The sequence below is a fragment of the Nycticebus coucang genome, chromosome 17 (assembly GCF_027406575.1).
Source record: "Nycticebus coucang isolate mNycCou1 chromosome 17, mNycCou1.pri, whole genome shotgun sequence".
Classification (NCBI taxonomy): Eukaryota; Metazoa; Chordata; class Mammalia; order Primates; family Lorisidae; genus Nycticebus; species Nycticebus coucang.
In genome coordinates, this window is record NC_069796.1 from 37,028,242 (window position 1) to 37,048,143 (window position 19,902).

Below are 19,902 nucleotides of genomic sequence, written 5' to 3' on the forward strand. Positions count from 1 at the left end.
ATGAGCTGTGAGGAAGAATACAGGAGAGTAACAGTGGAGGGGGACAGTTTATTTGAGACACAATTTTACTTTGTTGACCTCAGTAGAGTGCCGTGGCATCATAACTCAAGCGATCCTCTTGCCTCAGCCTCTTGTCTCAGCCTCCCAAGTAGCTGGAACTACAGGAGCCCACCACAACACCTGGCTATTTTTAGAGATGGGGTCTGCCTTTTGCTCAGGCTGGTCTTGAGCTCCTGAGTGCAACCAATCCAGGAGTGCTAAGTGTGAGCAATCGGCCCACCAGCTCTAAATATTCTTGCTACCTACAACTTAGCCTAAGGCTCTAAAGTGATCATGTCTGAAACTCTTTCTCTCCTGAGGCCTTTGCCAGGCTGCGCTTCAGCCTGGAATGCTGTCCTCACCACACTTCTCTAGGCAGAGTTGGTTTCCTCTCCGATTTTGTACCTCTGCATAAATCTCACCTCCTCCAAGATGTCTTCCTTCACCTTCCTAGTATGTAAACTACAGTTACTATAATCTGAAGCTATACTTTCTATTTGCATAACTGTTTATTTCTGTCAATCCCACTAAGTGGTATTTCCCACAGGAGCAAACCCTCACAGGAGCAGAATCCCTAAGATTTAGCTCTGTGCCTCATCCAGGCAGCGGCCAGTAAACCTTTCTTAAAAGAATGAATGCTAGGCTGGGTACAGTGGCTCATGCCTGTAATCATAGCACTCTGGGAGGCCGAGGCAGGTGGATTGCTTGAGCTCATGAGTGTGAGATCAGCCTTAGCAAGAGTGAGACACTGTCTCTACTAAAAATGAAAAGCTGAGGCAAAAGGATCGCCTGACCCCAAGAGTTTGAGGTTGCTGTGAACTATGACGCCACAGCACCCTACAAAGGTGACAAAGTGAGACTCTGTCTCAGAAAAGAAAGAAAAGAAAAGAAAAAAGGAAAGAAAAGAAAAGAAGGGCGGCGCCTGTGGCTCAGTGAGTAGGGCGCCTGCTCCATATGCCGAGGGTGGTGGGTTCAAACCCAGCCCCGGCCAAACTGCAACAACAACAAAAAAAATAGCCAGGTGTTGTGGCGGGCGCTGTAGTCCCAGCTGCTCGGGAGGCTGAGGCAAGAGAATCATGTAAGCCCAAGAGCTGGAGGTTGCTGTGAGCCGTGTGACACCACGGCACTCTACCAAGGACTCTGTCTCTACAAAAAAAAAAAAGAAAAGAAAAGAAGAGCGGCGCCTGTGGCTCAGTGAGTAGGGCGCCGGCCGCATATACTGAGGGTGGTGGGTTCAAACGCAGCCCCAGCCAAACTGCAACAAAAAAAAGGCCAGGCGTTGTGGCAGGCACCTATAGTCCCAGCTACTTGGGAGGCTGAGGCAAGAGAATTGCCTAAACCCAGGAGTTGGAGGTTTCTGTGAGCTGTGATGCCATAGCACTCTACTGAGGGTGATAAAGTGAGACTCTGTCTCAAAAAACAAAAAACAAAAAAAAAAGGAAAAGGAAAGAAAATGAATGCTTTATTTAACCTTACCTTCTGCTACTTCCCAATAGCAATTCTCTCTAGCCCATTCTCCGACTTTCCAGCCTCATTTTCTCCAGACAAACCCCCCGAGAGTGGGTGCTCTCGGCCACCTGCCCCCAACCTTGGCCTGAAATAGCATCTTACTTCCCACTACAGTTTGGTGTTTCTCATGTTTTTTTCTCCTCCAAAATCTCTTCATCATCCCTGCCTTTCTCCCAGGCCTCTAGAATCCTTCCCTCCTCTTACTTCCTCTGTCCTTTAGTGACACTGACTTTTGGTTGCTAATGGGACTGCTTCCTTCCTATTCTTTATTCTCTTCTAACATAAAATCCAGGCTCCCTTCTACCCAACTGTACATCCTTAGAGGCACAGGCCCATACTATGTGGCTTTATTACTAGACCGTGCCCACAGTAAATCTTCAGAGAAGTTTTCATTGTTGATAGGTGCTGTAATCATAGCACTCTGGGTGGCTCAGAAATGAACGTATTTTATTTTATTAAACAAAAAAGGAATTCATTGCTCTGCATAACTAAAAAGCCCAGGCTGAATCCAGGAACTCACCCTCTGTGTTTCTCTTCAGACTTCCTCTGCATCAGCTTCATTCTTAGGCAGGCTCTCCAGTCCTGGGGGGGAAGATTACCAGCAGGCTCACACTCACATTCCATTGGCTTAAAACCATCAGGGAAAGGGGGGGGAAAGCAGAAAGAGGGACGGAGGGCGGGGGTGGGGCCTTGGTGTGTGTCACACTTTATGGGGGCAAGACATGATTGCAAGAGGGACTTTACCTAACAATTGCAATCAGTGTAACCTGGCTTATTGTACCCTCAATGAATCCCCAACAATAAAAAAAAAAAAAAGAGAACAATGGTTTCCAGATAAGACAATACCCCACCATAAAACAATTAAAAAAAAAAAAAAAACCCATCAGGAAAAGAGAATTCCCCTTTGCCAAAAGTTTCAGAAAAATTCCTAGAAGTGATTCCCATAGGCCTGATTTGGGTCATGTGCCCCTCCTGACTCAATCACTAGGGAAATGGGTGCTCCTAGGCTGTAGCGTCTGAATGGAAGGCCAGGCCTGCACTATATATCCACTCCCAAACCTGGGGTGGGGCTATCTGCCCCCAAACACATGGATTGGGATGGTTCCTCAAAGGAAATTGCTGGCTAGGGAACAGTTATGAAGAGAGTTTTGCATGTTGGGCATGCAAAGCAAAAGATGTAGACTGTAAGATTTCTGGTGCCAAGCTTCAGTAAGGACCTGAAAATACCTTAGGTCAGCTGGCACATTAGAATCACAGGGCAGGGCAGCACTTGTGGCTCAGTGGGTAGGGCACCGGCCCCATATACCAAGGGTGGCCGGTTCAAACCTGGCTCCAGCCAAACTACAACAAAAAAATAGCTGGGCATTGTGGCGGGGGCCTGTAGTCCCGGCTACTTGGAAGGTTGAGGCAAGAGAATCGCCTAAGCCCAGGAGTTGGAGGTTGCTGTGAGCTGTGACGCCTCAGCACTCTACCGAGGGCAATAAAGACTCTGTCTCTAAAAAAAAAAAAAAGGAAAAGGAAAGGAAAGGAAAGGAAGGAAGGAAGGAAGGAAGGAAGAAAGGAAGGAAGAAGGAAGGAAAAGAAAGAAAAGAATCACAGGACAACAGGTTTGCCCTGGGTGGGAGAGGATGATATTCCTTCTTAAAGTCTGGGTGGTTCACCAGGGACAGCACAAGAATCCTTTATGAGCAACTTGCTCAGTTCTGGCACTCACAAGTTCAGGAAGATTATTATACAGTTGGTTTTTCTTTTTCAGAGCTCCACAGGTGATTCTGCTTCATAGTCAGGTTGAAAAATTCCACTCCATGAAATATTCTACTGTAGCAAGAAGGATTCAAACCAACTCTTAGAGATAGTGTCCCCGGTATTACAATTGGAATGTTTTTCCCTCTTTGCATAATTTTTCAGAAAATAGTCACTAGGGTTTTCTTGGAGTGTGAGGATAGGTAAATGAACTGTGGGTGACCGCATGGGTCCAAAGCAATAGCCACTATTTATTGAATGCCATCTGCAAGGTAGACACTGAGCTTTGGGACTTCACAGAAGACAGCCTGTGTACATTTTAGTCTTCACAACAATCCTCCCATGTGGATATTATTAACATTAGCCCCATTTGGTGGGGGCACAGAGGCTCATGCCTATAATCCTAGTACTCTGGGAGGCTTAGGAGGAGAATCACTTGAACTCAGGAGTTTAAGACTAGCGCCTGTGGCTCAAGGAATAGGGCACTGGTCCCATATGCTGGAGGTGGCGGGTTCAAACCCAACCCTGGCCAAAAACCACAAAAAAAAAAAAAAAAAAAAGACTAGCCTGAGAAAGAGCCAGATCCTGTCTCTACTAAAAATAGAAAAATTACCTGGGCAGGTTGTGGCAGGTACCTGTATTCCCAGTTATTCAGTAGGCTGAGGCTGAAGGATCATTTGAACTCAGGACTTTGAGGTTGCTCTCTGTGAGCTAACCTGATGCTGTTGGCCCTCTATGTCTCAAAAAACAAACCAAAAAAACCTAAAACACATTAGCTCCATTTTACAGTTGAAGAAAGTGAAATGTACACTTTCATTTTCGTGTGCATTTTCATTTCATTCATAAATGAGGCAGGTGTATCGCTTGAGCTCATGAGTTGGATACCAGGCTGAGCAAGAGAGAGACCCCATTCCTAAAAAATAGCCAGGCCTTGTGGCAGGCGCCTGTAGTCCCAGCTACCGGGGAGGCTGAGGCAAGAGGATGGCTTGAGCCCAAGAGTTTTTTCTTTTTTTTTTTTTTCTTCTTTTTTTTTTGAGACAGAGCCTCAAGCTGTTCCCCTGGGTAGAGTTCCGTAGCATCACAGCTCACAGCAACCTCCAACTCCTGGGCTCAAGCTATTCTTCCCTCTCCGCCTCCCAAGTAGCTGGGACTACTGGCGCCTGCCCCAGCTATTTTTTGATTGCAGCCAGTCATTGTTGTTTGGTGGGCCCAGCTGGATTCCAACTTGCCAGCTCAGGTGTATGTGGCTGGAGCCTTAGCTGCTTGAGCCACAGGCGCCAGGCCTGAGCCCAAGAGTTTTAGGTTGCTGTGAGCTATGATGCTAGGGCACTCTACTAGGGGCAAGAAAGTGTGACTCAATCTCAAAAAAAAAAAAAAAGGCAAATACAAAAAGCTCGGTGGCCAAGGTACCCCACCAGGAAATAGCAAAATGGGCATTCCAATACAGGACCATCTGACCCTGCAGAAGGCCTGGTGGAGATGTGTCACTTCTGCCCCTAATCGGACAACTGGGTGGACAGAAGAATCCTCTCACACCTGGCGTACGCACTTGGAATGGGGAGCTCAGAGACAAGGGAGTTCTGGTTTATTAGTGAATTCCTTGATTTTTTTTTTTTTTGTAGAGGCAGAGTCTTACTTTATGGCCCTGGGTGGAGTGCTGTGGCATCACACAGCTCACAGCAACCTCCAGCTCCTGGGCTTAAGCGATTCTCTTGCCTCAGCCTCCCGAGTAGCTGGGACTACAGGCGCCCGCCACAACGCCCGGCTATTTTTTTGGTTGTAGTTCGGCCGAGGCCGGGTTTGAACCCGCCACCCTCGGTATATGGGGCCGGCGCCTTACCGACTGAGCCACAGGCGGCGCCCCTGATTTTTTTTTTAATAAGAAAATGTGAAAAAAAAAAATATATAAGAAAATGTGTTTGGGGTCAACTACAAAGGAATAAAGCCCAAGACAGTTACACCCCTCCCCCATCTAATCCCTGACCCAGACCTCCGGAGCCCGTTATAGCTCCTTGAGACTCTGACCCGGCCCCTTCCCTCCTGGTAGTGTCAGGACCCTCCTTCCACACGCCTTTCTGCTTGAATTCAGAGCTAGATCAGGAACCTTCCTTTCCCGGAATCCCTGTTCCTTTTGGGGTGTGCATTTGACTGAGGCATGAGGGCGGGGAGGGCTTCCCTGTTAGCGTCCGGCTCCTGGGAGACCGGCGGGAATCGTCCCCCTCACCCAAAACCTCCCCCCCCCACCTCGGCCTGGCTCGTAGAGAGGAGTGCTATCCCGGAGTCTGGGTGCCTCGGCACTGGCGGCTCCCCGGAGACTGCAGGGAGAGCCCCGGCTGCCGCGCCTGCTCAGTTCGCGTTCACTGCGTCTAAGGCTCCCCCGGCCTGGCTCTGAGCCCAGCACAGCATCCGGGAGGACCAGCGAGAAGGCGGCGAAGAGCCGGATCGGCCTGGGCCGGGACACAGAACTAAAGAGGGGACCTCCAGAGGGCAGCACCGAGCCTCTAAGCCACCAACCCTGGGGTCCCCAGACAGCCCTTAGGGAAGCCCCTTCTTCATAATCCCAGTGTCCGCCGGGGCATCCACCAGGACTGGATAAGGGTGGGGAGGTGACCCACTACCACAAGAACCTCCTGGGGGAACGAGAGTCAGGCCTCGCATAAAGCTAGGCCAATCAGGCTTCTTCATACGCCCCCCACAGGTGGGCTTTTCAACCAGCCGGGACTAAAGAACAGCTCTTCGGTTCTGGGTGGCGCACAGAGGGGCCGAGGCACCAAGAACCCCATTTATTCCACAAATAGGTGGCAGAGACGAGGCGGCTCATTACTACGCAGTGTCCCAAAGAATCATGTGCCCAGGACTCCTTGCCTCAGTTTCCCGGGACACCTGAAAAGTTACCGTGCCATTGGTCAAAGACCGAGGTCAAGGCCCCGCCTCTCCTGGGCGGCCTGTGCCCCAACTCGCCCAGCTGCTCCTCCCTCCGCTCTCTGAACGCTCCCACGGTCCCTGAGGTGGGCGGGCGGGCCCTAGATGACACTGGCCGAGTCGCCTTCGCCCCCGCTCTGGGTCCGGGCTTCCCCAGACCAGTTCACGCCCGGGAGCCACCAGTGTATCCAAGCGCCCAGCGCTACTCGCCCTGCGTCCTCCCTACTCCGGCGTCCCCAGCTCCTGCGCACGCTCGGGTTCGGAGCTGAAACCAGGCAGGAGGGAGGGAGCACAGGAGCAACCAGCAACGACCCGGAAATGCCATATAAGGAGCAGGAAGGATCCCCCGCCGGAACAGTCCTTATTTGGGCAGCGCCTTATTTGGTGTAGCCAGATATGGCCCGGCCGCTTCCGGCTCTAGGAGGAGAGCAGAAGGCGGAGGGAAGGGGCGGAGGCAACGCTGGGAACTCCAGAGCAGCTCGGTCCCGGAGACCCCAGCTGCTGTTAGAGCAATAGGCTTCCTGGAAGACTCCCGGGATTTGAGAGCAGGCGCGGGACCCACAGTGCAGGATGGAGGTACCCGCCACTGAGTGATGGGGGCTTCACGTCACTCTCGGTCCTCCTGGCCGGTCCTGCCATATTAGGGCTTCCTGCTTCCCATATATGGCCATGTACGTCACGACGGAGGCGGGCCCGTGATGTTACAGACCCTTCAAATAGAGGCGGATCCGGGGAGCCGCGAGAGATCCCAGCGCGCAGAACTTGGGGAGCCGCCGCCGCCATCCGCCACCGCCGCCAGCTTCCGCCGCCGCAGGACTGGCCCCTACCCCAGCCTCCGCAGCAGTGCAGTGTCCATACCCGCCCGCGGCGAGGGCAAGCTCGGGAACCCCACCTGCGTCTTCCTCAGTGTGCCCCGCGCCCCGCATGTGACCCGGCCAGGCCCCCGCGAGTGTGTCCCCCGCAGCTCAGGGCCGGGCTGCGCCCACCCGCCCCACCACCGGCTCTCCCGCCGCTCGTCTGGGATGGCCGCGGCCAAGGCCGAGATGCAGCTGATGTCTCCGCTGCAGATCTCCGACCCGTTCGGCTCCTTTCCTCACTCACCCACCATGGACAACTACCCCAAGCTGGAGGAGATGATGCTGCTGAGCAATGGGGCTCCCCAGTTCCTCGGGGCCTCTGGGACCCCAGAGGGCAGCAGCGGTAACAGCAGCAGCAGCAACAGCGGGGGCGGTGGAGGCGGAGGGGGCGGCAGCAGCAGCAACAGCAGCAGCAGCGCCTACAACCCTCAGGGGGAGACGAGCGAGCAGCCCTATGAGCACCTGACCGCAGGTAAGCAGTGGCCAACGCGCCAAGGATGAGCCCTTTCGCCACCATGCTGGCGTCCTGTCCTTTACCGCAGGCAGGAGTGCTTTTGGACCTGGGAATGCGACCGGGGTTTCCCTTTCTTTCCTAGCATCCCCAGGGTCATGTGTTAGAGCGATGCCTGGGGACACCCCCCAGCCCTCACCCGCGTCCCTAGAGGTGCGCAGAAGATCGAGCTTTTGTTTGGATATAGAGCTTTGGAGCTGCGTGGGTGGACCGAGAAGGGGAGGGCTTGTTTTGATGAGCGGGGCTGCGCCCCCACCTCCAGAAAGGCTTTTCTTGCCTGCCGCCAGTCCCCAAGAAAGGGCCGTGATCCTTGTCCAGGGGTGTCCCGGCAGCCCAGGGTAGGGGGCGCGCACTAGCTGTGGCCGTGGGGATGCTGGCGGGAATCCCTCGCCCGCGTATCCGCCGCTGCGGAGCGCTGGGAGCTGCAGTGGAGGGGATTCTCCTTATTTGCGTCAGCTGTTGTTGAAATGGGCTCTGCACTGGAGCGGGTCCAGGAACATTGCAATCTGCTGCTATCAATTATTAACCAGCTCGGGAGTCAATGGTAGCCCGGCTGACCTCTCGCCTGGCAGTTTGGATCTTCCTCTTCCTCCAGTGATTGCTCTTCCGTAACCAGGCCGCCCTCCTCTCTCCCTCTCTTTTCCAGAGTCTTTTCCTGACATCTCTCTGAATAACGAAAAGGCGCTGGTGGAGACCAGTTACCCCAGCCAAACCACTCGGCTGCCCCCCATCACCTACACTGGCCGCTTCTCTCTAGAGCCGGCACCCAACAGTGGCAACACCTTGTGGCCTGAGCCACTTTTCAGCCTGGTCAGTGGCCTCGTAAGCATGACCAACCCACCAGCCTCCTCAGCCTCAGCACCGTCTCCAGCCGCGTCCTCTTCCTCCTCTGCTTCCCAGAGCCCGCCTCTGAGCTGCGCAGTGCCATCCAACGACAGCAGTCCCATTTACTCCGCGGCACCCACCTTCCCCACGCCCAACACTGACATTTTCCCTGAGCCGCAAAACCAGGCCTTTCCCAGCACTGCAGGGACTGCACTCCAGTACCCGCCTCCCGCCTACCCTGCTACCAAGAGTGGCTTCCAGGTTCCCATGATTCCCGACTACCTGTTTCCGCAACAGCAGGGGGACCTGGGCCTGGTCACCACAGACCAGAAGCCCTTCCAGGGGCTGGAGAGCCGCACTCAGCAGCCTTCCCTCACTCCGCTCTCCACTATCAAAGCCTTTGCCACTCAGTCGGGCTCCCAGGACCTGAAAGCCCTCAATACCACCTACCAGTCCCAGCTCATCAAACCCAGTCGCATGCGCAAGTACCCCAACCGGCCCAGCAAGACACCCCCCCACGAACGTCCCTACGCTTGCCCAGTGGAGTCCTGTGATCGCCGATTCTCTCGCTCCGACGAGCTAACCCGTCACATCCGCATCCATACAGGCCAGAAGCCCTTCCAGTGTCGCATCTGCATGCGCAACTTCAGCCGCAGTGACCACCTTACCACCCACATCCGCACCCACACAGGTGAGAAGCCTTTCGCCTGCGACATCTGTGGGAGAAAGTTTGCCAGGAGCGATGAACGTAAGAGACATACCAAGATCCACTTGCGGCAGAAGGACAAGAAAGCAGACAAAAATGTTGTGGCTTCTTCAGCCACCTCCTCCCTCTCTTCCTACCCATCTCCAGTTGCTACCTCTTACCCATCCCCAGTTACTACCTCTTACCCATCCCCTGCCACCACCTCATACCCATCCCCAGTGCCCACCTCCTTCTCTTCTCCTGGCTCATCGACCTACCCCTCTCCCGTGCACAGTGGCTTCCCCTCACCCTCGGTGGCCACCACGTTCGTACCACCTGCTTTCCCAGCCCAAGTCAGCAGCTTCTCTTCCTCAGCTGTCACCAACTCCTTCAGCGCCTCAACGGGGCTTTCGGACATGACGGCAACCTTTTCTCCCAGGACAATTGAAATTTGCTAAAGGGAAGGGGGAAACCAAGGGAAAAGGGAGAAAAAGAAACACAAGAGACTTAAAGGACAGGACAGGAGATGGCCATAGGAGGATGTTCCTCCTAGATCAGATGGAGGTTCTGAGCGCCAAGTCCTCCCTCGCTACTCTGAGTGGAAGGTCTGGTGGCCAACAATCCTTTCTGCCCACTTCCCTTTCTTCCCTAATTCCTATTTCCTTTGACTTCAGCTGCCTGAAATAGCCATGTCCAAGTTCTTCACCTCTATCCAAAGAACTTGATTTGCATGGATTTTGGATAAATCATTTCAGTATCATCTCCATCGTATGCCTGACCCCTTGCTCCCTTCAATGCTAGAAAATCAAGTTGGCAAAAGGGGTCTGGGGCCCCTCAGAGCCCTGCACTGCACCCTTGTACAGCGTGCCATGGATTTCATTTTTCTTGGAGTACTCTTGATGTGAAGATAATTTGCATATCCTATTGTATTATTTGGAGTTAGGTCCTCACTTTGGGTGGGGGGAAAAAAAAAAGAAAAGCCAAGCAAACCAGTGGTGATCCTCTATTTTGTGATGCTGTGACAATAAGTTTGAAGCTTCTTTTGAAACAGCAGTCCTAGGTATTAATCAGAGCATGTGTCAGAGTGTTGTTCCGTTAACCTTTCTGTAAATATTGCTTGACTGTACTCTCACATGTGGCAAAATATGGTTTGGTTTTTCTTTTTTTATTTTTGAAAAAAAATTTTTTCCTTTGTCCTTATAGTTTAAAAAGTTTCACAGTCTTGGTGCCTTTTGTGTGACGCGCCTTGCTGATGGCTTGACATGTGCAATTGTGAGGGACGTGCTCACCTCTAGCCTTAAGGGGGGCAGGGAGCAATGATTTAGGGGAGGCTTTGGGAGCAAAATAAGGAAGAGGGCTGGGCTTAGCCTCAGTTCTCCAGAATGTAAGAAAACAATCTAAAAATCTGAACTCTCAAAAGTCTATTTTTTTAACTGAAAATGTAAATTTATAAATATATTCAGGAGTTGGAATGTTGTAGTTACCTACTGAGTAGGCGGCGATTTTTGTATGTTATGAACATGCAGTTCATTATTTTGTCATTTTATTTTACTTCTTGTGTTTGCTTAAACAAAGTGACTGTTTGGCTTATAAACACATTGAATGCGCTTTATTGCCCATGGGATATGTGGTGTATATCCTTCAGAAAAATTAAAAGGAAAATAAAGTAGTTGTGATTGGGTGTTTCCTGGGCTGGGGGAAATTTGCAGGAGCCATCCCTATTGAGGGGTTTGAGGTTTTCTGAAGACTCCCGGGGCTTTACAGATGCAAATACTCTCACTGTGTGTCACTAGTGTGAATTCTTTATGAGGACCAGTTATGGGTCTCTTGGATATCAGGCCTTTTATTCTTCAATCTGGTGGGCTACAGCTTTACCTTGCTTAGCTAGAACCAAAGAAGACCAGAGTTAAGGGTGGGACATGTGTGGCTAGAGGCACTGCTACTGCCATCAAATATTTACCCCTCCCCTTGGGAATCAGTTCCATGTGCAATTGGCAGAGATGAGAGGTAGGCCCAGTAACAAAGCTGGGGCTGATGCAGCTTTTCCCTTCCATCCCCCATTTCCCAAGAAACTTAAGGATATTGAAGAAGCCTGGAAGAGGCAAGGGTTAGTTCTCAAGCCAAGAATTCTACCAGGAAGAAAATCTCATCCGTTGCCAGCTGGAACTGCCATCCTTGGCAGCTTCCTGGGACAGAGGGCAGAGTGGGCAGCAGACTAGCTGTCTAACGTTCTCATCCCAGCCAAGTCTGTCCCATTGTGTGAGAGGCATGAGGCACTAGGTTCTTTTGGCCCCATTCCCCTGAGGGACCACTATCACTGCTGGAGCAATCCTTGTGGGTGTATGAGCTTTGGTCTATTCTGAGAGTCCTTGACTTGGCCATGACAGACGTGAAGGGAATAGTTCCTGTTCTAGGAATGCAGATTTTTGGTTAGGGAGACAGATATAAGCCAAAGATTACAACATGGTATTATATAATATGTGCAAGCATAGGGTTCTTTGGGAACACAGAAGGGGCACCCAAACCCTGCCTCCCACAGGCTTAGGAAAGGTGGAAAAATTAAGTTTGGAAGCAGAAGCAGAAGCCAACCCAACTGACCTCGTTTGTGTGTAAGGAAAGGAGAATGTTGGCTAAGTCTACTCTGGAATGTGGACAGGATGGATTACTGAGTGGCAGCCCTACCTCCAGCCCTGGTATCTTTGTGAATTGGTCAAACGCTACCATCCATTGGGCAGATAGGTGCAATAGATTTGGTGTTCTGGAATTCCCAAGCCTTGGTTTCCCTCCCAACTCTGACTCCTAAAGTCAGAGGGATAATGACAGATCCTCTCTGATATGGCTATCAGGCCTACAGTGAAGTCAAAGTCTAATATTCCCTACCCCTTTTTCCTCTGAGCATCTCCCAGGTTCTGAACCTCCACCACCTGGAGCCAGGGGGATTCCAGTAACTCTTTGGCATCGGCCCAGATCTTTGTTTTATATTCTAGCCCTCCCCCACCAATACTATTGCCCTATGTCCTTTCCGTGACACCAGCCTCTTCAGCCTGGAGCAGGCAGAAGTAGGCATCTTTGCTAGCAAAGAGCACATTGCTGTGAGCATCCTGGCAAAATTGCCAGGTCCTGAAGGGACAATATTTGTGTTGGCACCTCTTCCCACCCACTCCTGCACCTCCCCATCTCACTCTGGGTCCAGGAATGCAAGTCTATGCCTGTCACATGTTCTTAAGACTTTCTCATCCCAGACTCCCAGGAAATAAATCATGGCAAGAATGAAATATTAGAGAAGGAGCAAAGAGAGACTCTGTTCCTTTGAAGCAGAGGGTCTCATAGATTACAATGCATCAGAATCCCAGGCCCCATTCGCAGAGCATCTGACTGATAACTTACCTCTGATATGGGGTCCTGGAACTGGCCTTGATAACAAGGCCATTCTGATGCAGACAGATTGTTGCTGGCTTTTTTTTTTTTTTTTTTTGTAGAGATACGGGCCTTGTTACATTGCCCAGGCTAGTCTCAAATGCTTCAAACTATCCTGCCACAATTTGGCCTCCCAAAATGCTGAGATTATAGGCATGGGCCACCACATCTAGCCAGCTAGCTAATTTTTATTAGACCTGTCATCAGGGTTTCTTTAGATTTTGATAGTCCAAACTCTGAAATTCCTTTGAATGGCTGAAATAGGGCACGGCTCAAAAACTTGCCCCATTTTGCAGTCCTATAGTATCGTGAATGTGTTGGCTGATGTAACAATGAATGTTGATTTTAACTCCTGTTCCTACAAGGAAAGTCTGAAACCAAGGGCACAGGGAAGTGCTGATAAAAGTTCTCATCATCATAAAGGTTGAGGTTTGGGAAGGCTCCTACAGAGTGTTGAAGTATTGATTGTTATCTGGGGACATTGTCTAGGGCTTCAGGAATGTGAGGAAAGACTGAGAGAAGCACAGTGGAAGAGAGGTGGGGTTGGGGGAGATGCAGTCAGTTAAAGACAAGTTTAGATTTTTTTTTTTTTTTTTTGAGACAGAGCCTCAAGCTGTCACCCTAGGTAGAGTGCTGTACCAACAAGCTCACAGCAACCTCCAACTCCTGGGCCTAAGTAGTTGGGACTACAGGTGCCCACCACACGCCCAGCCATTTTTTGGTTGTAGTGGTCAGTGTTGTTTGGTGGGCCCGGGCTGGAATCGAACCTGCCAGCTCTGGTGTATGTGGCTGGTGCCTTAGCCTCTTGGGCTACAGGCACTGAGCTGATTTTTTTTTTTTTGAGACAGAGTCTCAAGCTGTTTCCCTGGGTAGAGTCCCAAGGCATCATAGTTCACAGCAACCTCCAACTCTTGGGCTCAAGTGATACTCTTGCCTCAGTTTTTTTATTTTTAGTAGGGACAGGTTGGGGGTGGTCTCACTTTTTGCTCAGGATGGTCTTGAACCCATGAGCTCAAGCTGTCCACCCGCCTCAGCCTCCCAGAGTGCTAGGATTATGAGAGTGAGCCACTGCGAGGGTGGACAAGTTTAAATTCTGAAGTAAAAGAACCAGGTCCTATGGATCTTTGATCCATCCCATACTACCTGAAAGGTAATTTTTTTGCTTGAATTTCAAGACTATTCAGTCTCATGCATTTTTGAAAGATTGCAAGCATTCAGGAAGGCAAATTTAGGTTGGCTGTCGTGCTGAAGTTTGCAGTGAGCTGCTTCTCCCTCCCTTCACTCAGAACTCCCTCAGGAATGGAAGTGGAGCCAGGTATGGGTACTAGAGGGTCAGAGATATTCCCTGCTGTGTCCCAGTCCCCTGATCCTGGCTGTTTTCACCGCTTCATGCCACACTTCAGTGCAGTCTGAAAGGGAAAGATATTGGGCAGAGTGAGATCTTGGAGTCCTTAGGGAAAAGAGGCCAAGTCTAAAGGAATCAGATGTCAAACAGATAAGATTTCAACATTTTACCTATAAATCTTTGGGTGCTAATTAGATTTTTGTACTGAACAGCAAGTCTAGCTTTCCACTTCAGTAATTTTTCCCCCAGTTTCTCTTTTCCCATTAGTAGTACATAAGAGAGTCTTTTGTGGCTAAGCTTCTTTGAGATGATCTCTTAGGTCAAGTTGGTGGCTCAACCCCTCAAGTCCAAGTAAATTTATCTTTTCAGGGAGCTCTCTCTACCAACCTCATTTTCCATAGCACTTAGAGTTTTTTTTTTTTTTTTTTTTTTTTTTTTTTCAGTTTTTGGCCAGGGCTGGGTTTGAACCCGCCACCTCTGGCATACAGGGCTGGCGCCTTACTCCTTCGAGCCACAGGCACTGCCCTGCACTTAGGGTTTTAAAAATTATTATTACAGGCTCAGCATCCGTAGCACAGTGGTTATAGTGTTAGCCACATACATGGAGGGTGGCAGGTTCGAACCCGGCCCGGGCCAGCTAAACAACTGCAACCAAAAAATAGCCAAGCATTGTGGCAGTCACCTGTAGTCCCAGCTACTTGAGAGGCTGAGGCAAGGGAATCACTTAAGCCCAAGAGTTGAGGTTGCTGTGAGCTGTGATGCAACAGCACTCTACCTAGGGTAACAACAAAAAAAGAAAAAAAATCATTTTTTTCAGTAAGTCATTCCACCCTTCCCTCCACGACAACCTCAACACAGGCCAGGCCATCAGGAAGTGTCAGTTTATCAGAGTTGAGAATATAGACCCAGATCTCTCCTCCAGCCTCACCTGTCCTTTTTACCCTTGAGCAGCTCCACAGCCTCTGACTCTCTGTGCCCAAAGAGGAGAGAGAAGTTTAGTTACAACACTATCCATGAACAGAGAGGTGGAGATGTAGTAGATTAGAATCTGTGACAACCAGTGGGAGAGTGGGGCTGGTTGTCCAGAAAACCCAAAAAAACAGCCTGCAGGAGCTAGTGATTTGGGTAAAGGGTACAGATAACCTTTCAGATCTACTCTTCCAGGGCAGCTTCCTGCACCGTCTGATCCTCAGCCCCTTTCTCTTCTTGAGATAGGAATATTTTATCAATCCTGACTCACCCTCTTCCATACCTCTCTCCTTACAAAAGTATCACCAAAGACTTCTGTACATTTGCTGAGCTGATAAGATAATGACAATAATAATAAAAAAAAAAAAGATAATGACAATATACCTTGCTTAACCCAGACATCTCATTGCCAGGAAGATAGAAACAAACAGGAAAGAGATTGGAGTAGAGCAATAAAAATAGTGAAGGGGTGGATCTGTTTACTAGAGGACAGATTAAAAGAAGCAAATGTCTTGTGGCGGGCACCTGTAGTCCCAGCTACTTGGGAGGCTGAGGCAAGGGAATCACTTGAACCCAAGAGTTTGAGATTGCTGTGAGTTAAGACGCTCTGGCACTCTACCGAGGCTGACCAAGTGAAACTCTGTCTCAAAAAAATCTTTTAGGAGGCTGGGCTCTGACTTTGAGAGTGGGGAATGAGGAGAGGAAGAAGTATGATTATTGTCTCAAGCACCAGAGAGGTGAGTAAATGCGACTGTGGTAAGCAGAAGGAGGAGTAAATGGAGCACATCCACACACAGATTTATACTTACATGTTTACAGCAGCCTTATTTGGAATAGCTCCCAAAGGGAACCAACCCAAATGTCCATTCTCAGGTGAAAGGATGAACAATTTGTGGTACAGCCATGCAGTGAACCATTAGCAAGAAAAAGAGAGAAACAGGGTGGCACCTATGGCTCAGTGAGTAGGGCACCAGCCCCATATACCAAGGGTGGCAGGTTTGAACCCGGCCCCTGCCAAACTGCAACAAAAAATTAGCCGAGCGTTGTGGCAGGTGCCTGTAGTCCCAGCTACCCGGGAGGCTGAGGTTAGAGAACCACTTAAGCCCAAGAGCTGGAGGTTGCTGTAAGCTGTGACAACACAGCACTCTACCCAGGGCGACAAAATGAGACTCTGTCTCTACAAAAAAAAAAGAAAAAGGGAGAAACAATTTACAATATACATACAATAACCTGAATGAGTCTCAAAATAGTGCTGCTAAGTGAAAGAAGCCACATCAAAATAAGTATATCCTGAATTATTCCATTTATAAGAAACCCTGGAAAATGCAAACGGGTTCATATTTTCCCATCCTGCCACAATGCCTGGCTATTTTTTTAGAGAAGAGTGAGACTCTGTCTCAAAAAAATAAGAAATAAATAAAAATAGGGCGGTGCCTGTGGCTCAGTCGGTAAGGCGCCAGCCTCATATACCGAGGGTGGCGGGTTCAAACCCAGCCCCGGCCAACCTGCAACAAAAAAATAGCCGGGCGTTGTGGCTGGCACCTGTAGTCCCAGCTATTCGGGAGGTTGAAGCAAGAGAATCCCTTAAGCCCAGGAGTTGGAGGTTGCTGTGAGCTGTGTGATGCCACGGCACTCTACCGAGGGCCATAAAGTGAGACTCTGTCTCTACAAAAAAAAAAAAAAAAGAAAGAAAGAAAAATAAATAAAAGACAAGAGTCTCACTCTGTTGCCTAGGCTAGAGTACTGTGATGTCAGCCTAACTCAGAGCAATCTCAGACTCCTGGGTTCAAGTGATCCTCCTGCCTCAGTTTCCCAAGTAGATGGGACTACACATGTCTGCCATGACATCTGGCTAATTGTTCTATTTTTAGTAGAGATGGGGTCTTGCTTTTGCTCAGGCTGTGTTCAAACTCCTGAGATCAGGCAATACACCCACCTTGGCTGCCCAGAGTGCTAGGATTACAAGCGTGAGCTACTGTGACCAGCCTTGCTTTATTTATTGAACAAAAGAATGAAGTACCTACTGTGGGTGAATCAGTTCTGGGGATTTGAGGGAGTCTGGAGGAGAATTGAAACCACACGAGCCTTATCAACCACTTTGAATTGTATTAGAACCAACTTTGAATTCCCCTCCAACTAGCTTCTCAAAGACACTGCTCCACTCCAACTACCTTATTAGAACCAACTGTCTGGCTTGGTGCCTGTGGCTCAAGAGACTAAGAGACCAGCACCAGAACCTGAGCTGGCAGGTTCAAATCCAGCCTGGGCCTGGCAAACAACGATGATGGCTGCAACCAAAAAAAATAGCTGGGTGTTATGGCGGGTGCCTGTAGTCTCAGCTACTTGCTGTGAGCTATGAAGTCATGGCATTCTACCAAGGGCAACAAAGTGAGACTCTTGTCTCAAAAAAAAAAAACAAAAATAAATAAAATAAAAAAGAATAGAACCAACTGTCCATCCCCTCCTGCCAATTGTCCATCTCAAACTGTCTTCTCAGAGCCATTCGTTTATTCTATTTATTTATTTATTTTTTTGAGACAGTGTCTCACTATGTTGCCCTGGGTAGAGTGCCGTGGCGTCACAGCTCACAGCAACCTCAAACTCTTGGGCTTAAGTGATTCTCTTGTCTCAGCCTCCCAAGTAGCTGGGACTACAGGCAACTGCCACAACACCTGGCTATTTTTGTTGTTGTTGTTGCAGTTGTCATTGTTGTTTTAGCTGACCCGGGCCAGGTTCAAACCTTCCACCCGCAGTGCATGTGGCTGGCGCTGTAACTGTGCCACGGGTGCCGCTGTGCTACGGGTGCCGAGCCAGAGCCACCTGTTTAATATTCTAAAATACAGCTGGGAGAAGTGGCTCACAGCCTTAATCCCAGCACTCTGGGAGGCTGAGGCAGGTGGATTGCCTGAGCTCAGGAGTTCAAGAACAGCCTGAGCAATAGTGAGACCCTGTCTCTACTTAAATTGAAAAAACAAGCCAGGTATTGTGGCAGGCACCTGCAGTCCCAGCTACTTGGAAAGCCGAGGCAAGAAAATGGCTTGAACCCAAGAGTTTGAGGTTGCTGTGAGCTCTGATGACACCTTGGCACTCTACCCAGGATGACAGAGTGAGACTCTATCTCAAAAACGAATTAAACTTAAATAAAATTCTCAGATACACCTGACTTAGTCCATTTGTAATTCTTCTTAAAGCAGTGATGGGAAGTGTTCTCAATATTCTGTTAATGGTATCAGTACAACTTCTGCTGCCCTCAAGTCCCTATAAAACAGAAACTTGGGAGTGGTGACCGCTTCCCATCCTGTGACAGTTGCCTCAGAACCAATTTTGTCACCTTACTGAATTGTCCCCTCAGAGTCACCCTTCATTGTCTTCAGAGCTGGATTTCATTTTTGCCTAATAAAATCCTCAAGGTTCATAGAACTTTCTTCTCAAAACTATCTTGGTTCTACCTAGAAATACTTTTTCCATCTCCTCAGGCCTAATTGTCAGCCTTCCTTAAGATATTCATCCATGAACTTCAGTTTCCCCATCTGCTTAATGGCAAAAATAATGCTTATAGGGCGGCGCCGGCCCCATATACGGAGGGTGGGGGGTTCAAACCCAGCCCTGGCCAAACTGCAAATAGCCGGGCATGGGCAGCACCTGTGGCTCAAAGGAGTAGGGCGCCCGCCCCATATACGGGAGGTGGCGAGTTCAAACCCAGCCCCAGCCAAAAACTGCAAAACAAACAAACAAACAAAATAGCTGGGCATTGTGGCGGGCACCTATAGTCCCAGGTACTTGGGAGACTGAGGCAAGAGAATCACCTAAGCCCAGGAGTTGGAGGTTGGAGGTTGCTGTGAGCTGTGACAGCACAGCACTCTACCAAGGGCAATAAAGTGAGACTCTGTCTCAAAAAAAAAATGCACATAATATAATACATTATTAAGTAATAAAAATAATATCTAAAACATTATATGCATTTTCCCAATTTTATAGACTACATGCACACATAACATATATATCAAATGTTAATGTTTGTTATTTCTAGGTATCGAGATTATGTATAATTAATATTTTTTATCCTTTTCTGTATTTTCCAAAGAAGAGATGCTTTTGTCCTTAGAAGAAAATCATTCAGCTAGGCGTGGAGTCTCATACCTGTAATCCTAGCACTTTGGAAGGCTGAGCAAGGATTGCTTGAGCTCTGGAGTTGGAAACCAGCCTGAGCAAAAGCAAGATCTGTTTCTACCAAAAATAGACAAATTAGCCAGGCATTGTTGGGGGGTGCCTGTAGTCTCAGCTACTCAGAAGGTTGAGGCAGTAGGATTGCTTGAGCCTAGGAGTTTGAGGTTGCAGTGAGCTAAGATGACCCCATGGCACTCTAGCCTGGGCAACAGAATGAGATTCTGTCTCAAAAAAACAAACAACAACAAAAAAAAATGGTGGCTCATGCCTGGAATCCCAGCACTCTGGGAGGCCAAAGCGGGTGGATCACTTGAGTTCATGAGCTTGAGACCAGCCTGAGCAAGAGCGAGACCCCCGTCTCCAAAAACCTAGCCAGGTGTGTGGCGGGCACCTATAGTCCGAACTACCTGGAAGGCTGAGGCAAGAGAATGGCTTAAGCCCAAGAATTTGAGGTTGCTGTGAGCTGTGACTCTACAGCACTCTATCAAGGGGGCAACAAAGTGAGAAAAAAATAAATAAATAAATAAGAAAGACTAAATAAGCAAATAATTATTTTCTAGAATCTGTTATAATATAGGCGTCTCTATATGTATAGGTCCTCTGGTGGACCATTTCTCCCCCTACAGAATCCACCCCCTGAATATTTCAATATCAAGCTCTTAAAGAAGAGTGCTAAAAAAAAAAAAAAAGATTTTCTAGGACCTCAAACCTCCAGGTTCTTTGCTGAATGGAAGGAAGTTGGCTATTTAATTTTCTCTGTAGGTGTATGGTCTGTTCTGGTGTGGCAGGCTAGAAGGTCCAGATAGCTGCTGCTGGCTTCTAAATTTGGGGGCTATAGGGTTTTTTGTTTTTGTTCTTGTTTTTGAGACAGAGATTCATTCTGTTGCTCAGACTAGAGTGCCATGGCATCAGC

General features: G+C 49.2%; 1 protein-coding gene across 1 annotated transcript; it reads left to right on the top strand.

Annotated features, from left to right (window-relative positions):
• Positions 1-6,838: 6,838 nt before the first annotated feature.
• EGR1 (early growth response 1) lies at positions 6,839-10,760 on the top strand. The gene is made up of 2 exons (XM_053566035.1): positions 6,839-7,542; positions 8,228-10,760. The coding sequence occupies exons 1-2, from the start codon at positions 6,912-6,914 to the stop codon at positions 9,547-9,549; spliced, it is 1,953 nt and encodes a 650-aa protein (XP_053422010.1). The 5' UTR covers positions 6,839-6,911; the 3' UTR covers positions 9,550-10,760.
• Positions 10,761-19,902: the final 9,142 nt, after the last annotated feature.